At 47.1% G+C, this 8,269-nt stretch overlaps 1 protein-coding gene across 2 annotated transcripts; it reads left to right on the top strand.

Moving 5' to 3' along the window:
* The first annotated feature begins 1,025 nt into the window (after positions 1-1,025).
* Positions 1,026-5,989, top strand: LOC123426980 (probable WRKY transcription factor 34). Of its 2 annotated transcripts, none has more exons than XM_045110903.1 (6): positions 1,026-1,145; positions 2,312-2,741; positions 3,132-3,293; positions 3,922-4,832; positions 4,928-5,086; positions 5,161-5,989. In XM_045110903.1, the coding sequence occupies exons 2-6, from the start codon at positions 2,325-2,327 to the stop codon at positions 5,720-5,722; spliced, it is 2,211 nt and encodes a 736-aa protein (XP_044966838.1). In that variant the 5' UTR covers positions 1,026-1,145; positions 2,312-2,324; the 3' UTR covers positions 5,723-5,989. The 2 variants fall into 2 exon arrangements, with proteins under 2 accessions (XP_044966838.1, XP_044966837.1); XM_045110902.1 differs by lacking the exon at positions 1,026-1,145 and adding an exon at positions 1,868-2,184.
* Positions 5,990-8,269: the final 2,280 nt, after the last annotated feature.

Raw genomic sequence — 8,269 nt, 5'->3', positions numbered from 1 at the left:
ACCACCAAATGAATTCAAAACCATCTGAAATTTTAATATGTGATAGCTACGGACCGTTCCAAGCTAACATACAATTTTCAGGAATTTTGAGTTTATATTTTATATAATAGTAACATAAATTCAATTCAAATACAAATAAATTCAAAGTCCCAAATTATTCCTTAAAAATACTCATAAATTTTGGCTTGAAATATAGCTCTTGCAAAAATTCTCAAACATTGCATAAGGGCATTGGATTCATTGAATATAATTTTTATGGTTCTTGCCCTTTTATTTAAAATTTTGAGGCTTTAAATTTCCCCTGTTTAAATTTTTCTGAATTGAAACATGATGCGTGGATGATTCTAATGCAACTATTTACACTCAATTTTTTTCCGAGTCGTTATTTACACTCAAATAACTATTGGCACTAGAATAATTCCTGGCCTGTGACATAGATTCGATTCTTAAAAATAAGTAAATCTCGGTGCTTATGTTCACACTTGGATGTGCCGTTTCCTTCAGTAAAATCCTCTGAAATTTTAATGTGCGTTAAGCTATACAGAAAAAATACGCCAGAACTTCCGGGACAAAGGAACAACCAGAGTGAATTCACCAAGAAAGAAAAATGCAGAGAAAAAAACAGAAGAAAAGAGCAATTCCATTTCTCTTTCTCCCTCTCTCTAAAAAAGAGAAAGAGAAAAGCTGCAGTTCGCAGGAGAGAGATGAACGGCGAGCATGCCATCAATGCCTTGCCATCCATGTTTCTCTCTCCTCTCACCGTCATCCCTCCTCGGGTTCCAACGAATCCCTCCGCACATCTCCCACCTTCTTGGTCAAACCGCCCCTCCTCCTCTCTCTCTCTCCTCTGTTTTCTGTTTCTTCTTCTCCCTTGAGGATAAAAGAACTGTGACAGGGAAGAGAGAGAGAGAGAGACAATGGGAGAGGGGAGCCGAGTAATAATGGCAGGAGGAACCTTCTTTTCCTGACTCCCTGCGGCTGCAGCCCATCATTTGTCTCTGATCCTTGTGCCTTGTTCCCTCTGCGGCTGGTCTTGGCCATTGGTGGACTGAGACCATCGCCGGCAGGGAGAGGGGGAGCCGAGCCGAGCCTCGCGTCGCCATTGGGGGTTCCTGCGATTCACATTTCTCCGTAATCTCACCAAGGTTCGTGTCCCGTTCCTCTCCAATGTTCCTTGATCAAATCTCTCCCGGCATTCCCAAGGCCATCCGGTTTTCTTGTCCTTCCGAGGAGATTCCGTTCCTCCTCCCTGCGCCTTGGCATGTGTTCTTCGTGATCCAAATTTCTTCTGCTAGTATGACAAGATCCTATCATCCTGATGTCATGTTTTGATCCTCTTCCTTGAAAATAAATCAAGGTTTGGGTCTGTCGAAATGCGCCTCAACAGTTCTTTTTTGTTTTAAACTGTGTTTCGTTGGATTTCTCTGCGTAATGCGTCTTGTTTCCGAATTCTGGTCCAATTTCGTTTAGATTTACTATTTTGTTTTTAATAACGAACTGCCTCATCTGCCTCGTTTTTTCAAAAATAGGCCAAAACTTCTCGCCGATTGACATGGGGAAGAAATGTTTGATTTGAATGCCTGTCTTCTCCTTACTTTTCTCTGGTTTGGTTCTTCCAGCTCCGCGTCTCTCGCACCATCCCCGACGCACATTCATCTCTCCAGCTCGCAAGATAAAAACGATCCTCCATTTCCCCACCCCGCAGACGATTCGAATCAAATAAGCAACCTTTTCTTTACCGCGGTGCTTACGATGTTTGGCTCAAAAGTGCGTCCTCCCCCGCCGAAGTCCGTTCTCGGAGCAATTTTGAAGGGCTTTAGGAGAAAAAAGTTGTTCCCTGTTGTCATGCGCCTCGAGCTCCGAGCCCCGAATCAGCACGCTCTTGTGTAGAGGGGTCCATGGCCTCTTCCTTTCCTGTTCTTGGAGTGAATTGGATGGGACGGCCAGCCACTCCCACTTTTTATTTTCGGCTCCTTTTCTGTAGTAGTACATTCAACTTCTTTGTGGATGACTGTGCCGGTCGCATCAACCTAACCTTTTGATGTTATACGGGTTGTCGTTTACCCGGGGGCATGGACAATGCTTTCAGTTTTGGAGAATCAGCTTTCTGCTCGATAAGATTGTGTAGTTTTTGGCAGTCGAAGCAAATTCTTGACCCCTTTGGTGTTTGAGCCAAGGATTTGTGTGAGACCAGCAATTACATTCCGTTGCTTTTCTCTGTTCTTGTCGTTGATGGTGTTTCTTCCCCGCTGTCTTTACTGAATTTCCTTTTATCTTTCTGATGTTTCTCGGCTCTCCTCTGTGAATGCAGGTTCCATGCTGAGATGGACGGCCACACACACATAGCCATGGAGTGGAAGGACCAGAGCGCACGGCCAGACTGCAGCATGCTGCCGAGCTTCCTCACCGACCCGTTCCCCGCGGACCCCCTGGTGGAGGACTGCGACGGCAACAACGACGGCTCCGAGGGGGCCGGGTTCGAGAGGCACGGCTTGTCGGTGGACGTGGGCTCGCCTCAGGAGGAAGGCAAGCCGATGCCGGCGACGCCGCACTTCGGCCAGAGGTCCAGCTCCAGCAGCAGCCTCTCCGAGCGGATGCAGGCTAGAGCCGGGTTCAGCGTCGCCAAGCTCAGCATGCCTGACAGCGAGTATTCAGGAGCCCAGTCGCCTTACCTGACCATCCCGCCCGGCCTTAGCCCGGCGTCGCTGCTGGAATCGCCGGTGTTCCTCTCCAATGCCATGGTATGGATTGTGTTTTGATTTTCATGGTTGTGGTATCCAGCGTCAGTGTGTAGGATTTGTTCTTAATTCTGTCAGTGGGATGCTAGATTGGCAGGTTAAGTATTCTTGCTTTACTGAACTTTGGACATTTTTGTAAGTCCATGAAAGCTTAACTTTGTCATTGTCTCTATATAACCTACCTATATACCTGAGGAGATTTTTTTTACGAACTCCGAGGGGATTTTATTACTGTTGCCTAATAAAGCAAATGAAAGTTTGTATATTTCTGCCCCTTTTCATGTAGTGTGAATGAATATGAATGAACTCAAGAGTAAGAAATTTCAAATTAAACAACAGAAACGCTGATACTGAAGCTAGTACCTGAATGTTTTATTATGCTATATGCTTCAGGGCCAGGCCTCGCCAACCACGGGGAAGTTACTCATGCTTGGTGATACCAATAACAACAATAATGGTAGGCTTGAACCACCCTCAATCGAAGATCGTCCCGGTGCATTTTCTTTCAAGCCTTTGGACCTAAAATCATCACAGTACACTGCTGAAGGGAAGAAGGTGAGCAGTTATGTGAAATTGTGTATGGTCAGTCTTATTCCTTGCACTGAAAAAAGAAAACAAGTAGTAATACAGTAGCATTATGCTAATTTGCTATGATAGAACTAGTTTTATGCTGAACCATATTGTTCCACATGTAACAATGATGAATGACTGATGTGATTCATTGAGTTTCGCATACCCGCATTTGAAATGTTTACCTTTTGTAACCATGGAGTTGGGCGTAGTTGATTATTTCTAAGTGTCAGCCTGAATGATCAATTTTTATGCATTGGGCTTTGTTCATACATAGAATGTGATTTTTTCAAATAGTTTGGGGACTGTAATTTTTGTATTTAAACAGCGTTTTGTACGACTAGTTAAAGCCAGGTAGCTGGTAAGCCTTTTTACCATCATTGCTGGTGTTTAATGGAGTGCCAACCAGGTTCATGGTAAAAACTAGAAAAATCAGCCGAGTACAATGTACAATTTTTTTAAACGCAGTGAATGAAAGTTTAAGGCTCTAATTCTATGAAACTAGGTAAATCATTTGCTGGTTACTGCTTACCTTTTTTCACTTTATTTTTGCTGCTATGAAAACTTTTGAATGCCCTCAATCCTCGTGTGAAACATCTTCCTTTGCCTTCAGGGATCTCTACACAACAGTCAACACCCATCAGCACCAAGCAGAGATGTTCCTGTCAAGACTGAAACCAACATTCAGACGACGACGCGAGGCGCCAATCCGCTGGGCTATCTGAACCAAGCGCAGTTCAACAATGCGCAAGACCCGATGAAGCGCAGCTACCATGACTGCAACAACAAGCGCAATCGTCTCGCCGCTGACAGCACCGCGGCAGGCGGCGACAACAATGCGTCGCCTCCCGACAACAGCCTACCGGCGGCGGACAGTGAGGCAGCGAAGGTGGGAGACTACCCTGCCGCGGTGGCCACGGCGGCGCCAGCCGAGGACGGGTACAGCTGGAGGAAGTACGGGCAGAAGCAGGTGAAGCACAGCGAGTACCCGCGGAGCTACTACAAGTGCACGCACCCCAGCTGCCAGGTGAAGAAGAAGGTGGAGCGGTCGCATGAGGGCCACGTCACGGAGATCATCTACAAGGGCACGCACAACCACCCCAGGCCCGCCGCCCAGGGCCGCCGGCCTGCCGGCGGAGCTCAGGTTCACCCGTTCAATGACGCGCAGATGGACGCGCCTGCAGACAATAACAACAACGGCGGCTACGGCAACGCTGGTGGATCGCAGCCGAACGTGGAAGCGAGGTCGCTGTGGCACGGCGGCGTGGCTGTCCAGGACTGGCGCGGCGATGGGCTGGAGGCCACGTCGTCACCCTCGGTGCCCGGTGAGCTCTGCGACTCGTCAGCTTCGATGCAGGTCCACGACGGTGCCGCCCGGTTCGAGTCCCCGGAGGGCGGCGTGGATGTCACGTCGGCCGTGTCTGATGAGGTGGACGGCGATGACAGGGTAGCCCATGGCAGCATGTCCCAGGGCCAGGGCGCTGCCGACACCACCGAGGGCGATGAACTGGAGTCCAAGAGAAGGTTATACAGTCTCATCTCTGCACATCTGCACCATGTGTTCGTTTCATCAAGAAAGAAAAATGTGTGTACTCATTTTGGGTTGACGAATGTTCCAGGAAGCTAGAGTCGTGTGCCATTGACATGAGCACTGCGTCCAGGGCTGTCCGCGAGCCTCGGGTCGTGATCCAGACGACGAGCGAGGTGGACATCCTCGAGGACGGCTATCGCTGGCGCAAGTACGGGCAGAAGGTCGTCAAGGGCAACCCGAACCCGAGGTTCGTCTGAAACATGAAGCAAACTTTCCTTGGAGGCTATGGCAGACTCTCATGGATCATACCTTGCATTGCAGGAGCTACTACAAGTGCACGCACCCGGGGTGCTCGGTGCGGAAGCACGTGGAGCGGGCGTCGCATGACCTCAAGTCCGTGATCACCACGTACGAGGGCAAGCACAACCACGAGGTCCCGGCGGCGAGGAACGGCGGGCACGGGAGCTCGGCGGCGGCGTCCGGCGCTGCGGGGGGGTCGCAGCTATCCCACGCGCGCAGGGCGGAGCCGGCGTCGGTGCAGGACGGCCTGATGAGGCTGGGCGGCTGCGGCCCGCCATTCGGCCTGCCGCCGAGGGACCCGCTGGGGCCGATGGGCAACTACCCGTACTCGCTCGGCGCCGGGCACGCCGCGCTGCCGAGCCTGCCGATGCCGTCGGGGCTCGGCGCCGTGGAGGGGCTGAAGCTCCCCATGCTGTCCCCGTCGCTGCACTCGGTGTTCAGGCACAGGCAGGGGATGGAGGCGGCGGGGTTCAGGGTGCCCAAGGGCGAGGTGAAGGACGAGGCCGCCGGCGCCGGCGCCGGCGCGGCCGCGGCGGCGTATCCGCAGATGATGAGCAGGCTGCCGCTGGGGCATCGGATGTAGATATAGATAAATAAAAGGAGGAGGGATCGGTTATTATTAGAGGGCTAATTAGATTAAGATTGGTTATTAAATTAATGTTCGATAAGTATACGGTGGAAACAATCACCCCTTGCTTCTTGCTACCGTTTTTTATTTTTTATTTTTTCATCTTCTTGTTCCATGTTCGTTTTAGTTCCTCCAGGTATCGTTAGCGATTTAGTGTGTTTGGTTTAGTCCTCTGTCTCTCTTAATAACCAGCATTACGAAGCTACTGCCATTTGGGGTTCATGCGGTATCTCAGAACATCAGTTTGCAACTTTGTTTTTGAACTCGCTTTGGTTAGCCATTTTGTTTCATTTCACTAGACCTTCTCGTTTCTTCTTTTTCAAACAACTCTCGGTAACAACTAGAAGCAGCTGCGACCGAAATTATTATGATTTAGAAATTCTGAACAGTTCTGAAGGGTGCCCAACGGAACAAATGGCAGAGAGAGCAAAAGATCAACCAGTGAAAACTACAATCTGCAAAACATCCTAATGAAGCACCAAGAGCAAGCAATCCTAAGGAGCTCCCCTCGGTGACGATCGAGTGTGAGGAGCAGGGCAGTTGAGCATCGGCGCACCTTCCATTGATGCATCAAAGGCCCTACTATACCCAGGATACATTTCAGACTTCACCATGATTGTTCCTGAAAAACAAATTCATTACATAGCAATCATAAGCTCCACGAGGTTCGGAAGTGACCAAGTTAATAACTACTCCCTTCGATTTAAGTCTTTTAAGATATTTTACTAGGTGTCCACATACGAAACAAAATGAATGAATCTATATTTTAAAATATGTCTATATACATTCGTATGTACTGTAGTTCATTAGTTAAACATCTAGAAAGACTTATATTTAGGAACGGAGAGAGTACATCACTCTTCTGTTTCTACGAGTAAATTGCTAAATCCGTGAAAGAGTACAATAGTGGAATATCAAGTACGTCCGCTACAATTTTTCAGGTGTTAACTACCACAATGCAAATAAAAAAATAAATGTTTGATACTCTACCTCGTTGCAAAAGACATGTGTTGGATCGACCACATGAAATCTCTTACTCCCTCCATTCATATACATATATAGGGGCTAATGCATTTTTCGAGATTGTCTTTGACTATTGATAAGAATAATAGTATAAGAAATGTATAATATGAAAATTATATCCTTGAAAGCTCTTTCACGTACAAATTTAAAGGTATGCTTTGTGTAACTTGCATGTCATATATTATTGCTCTAACATATGATCAAAGTTAGCCTCGAAAAATGCATTAGGCCCTATATATATGGATAGAGGGAGTAGCAAGATTATGGCTAGTCAAACTCTTATTATTAAAAACAAGCCACAAGAAAACATGAATGTGATGAGGGGTTTTAGGGCTAGTTCTTTTGGGTATGGGTGGTGGCAACCATGTGAGGGGCAGCCCATTTTGGCAACCACCCATAAGCTCCAAAAATAATTGACAATTAATCTTTCAAATACAATTCTTAAGATTGCGGGACATTCCTCCAAAGTTGATCAACTAGTAGAAAGACTTAATGGAAAAGAAAAGAAAATGTTCAAGCAACCAAACATGGAAATCATTCTCATCAGATAAAACAACATTTTTCATAATGGATAAAAGATCCTTCCAACTAGAAAATAAATTGATCATTTACACATGTCCTAAAAGTTAATTTCAAACGAGAGTCATCCCAAACCCGCGCAACCGCATCATCTTGTTGTTGACAAATCACAAACAAATCCCAGAGTTTAGTCTTAAGAGAGCAATCACCAAACCAACCATCATCCGAGATGGCAACATTCTGGCAATTACCAACCATTAAGAAATAAAAAAGACTTGCAACTAAGAAGGCCTAGGTTATTCGTTTCCAAAAAGGAGAACTCACCTCAGGTTTGGCCCCTAGAACATTAGGATTATCTGTGTTATATATAAGTGTTAGTAATTTCTTCGAGTCACTATGACGATTATCAAATTATCTTTTACTCCAAGAAACAAGTAAAGCCGTATTAAAAATCCTAAGATTAGGAACCCCTAAAATCCTTATTCCTGGACACAAGCCCCAAGTTCGACATATGATACTTATCTTCATATCCAATGTTGCCCCAAAATAAATGAGCCATTTTGAATGTAATAAATGTTGGGGAACGTCGCATGGGAAACAAAAAAATTCATACGCGCACGAAGACCTATCATGGTGATGTCCATCTACGAGGGGGATTTCAGATCTACGTACCCTTGTAGATCGCACAGTAGAAGCGTTAATAAACGCGGTTGATATAGTGGAACGTCCTGACGTCCCTCGATCCGCCCCGCGAACCGTCCCACGAACAGTCCCGCGATCCGTCCCACGATCTGCTCTGATCTAGTGCCGAACGGATGGCACCTCCGCGTTCAGCACACGTACAACTCGACGATGATCTCGGCCTTCTTGATCCAGCAAGAGAGACGGAGAGGTAGATGAGTTCTCCGGCAGCGTGACGGTGCTCCGGAGGTTGGTGGTGATCTAATCTCAGCCGGGCTC

The sequence above is a fragment of the Hordeum vulgare genome, chromosome 2H, assembly GCF_904849725.1.
Source record: "Hordeum vulgare subsp. vulgare chromosome 2H, MorexV3_pseudomolecules_assembly, whole genome shotgun sequence".
NCBI lineage: Eukaryota > Viridiplantae > Streptophyta > Magnoliopsida > Poales > Poaceae > Hordeum > Hordeum vulgare.
Note: the sequence above shows the minus strand (reverse complement) of the source record. Positions and strands in the feature narration are given on the sequence as shown.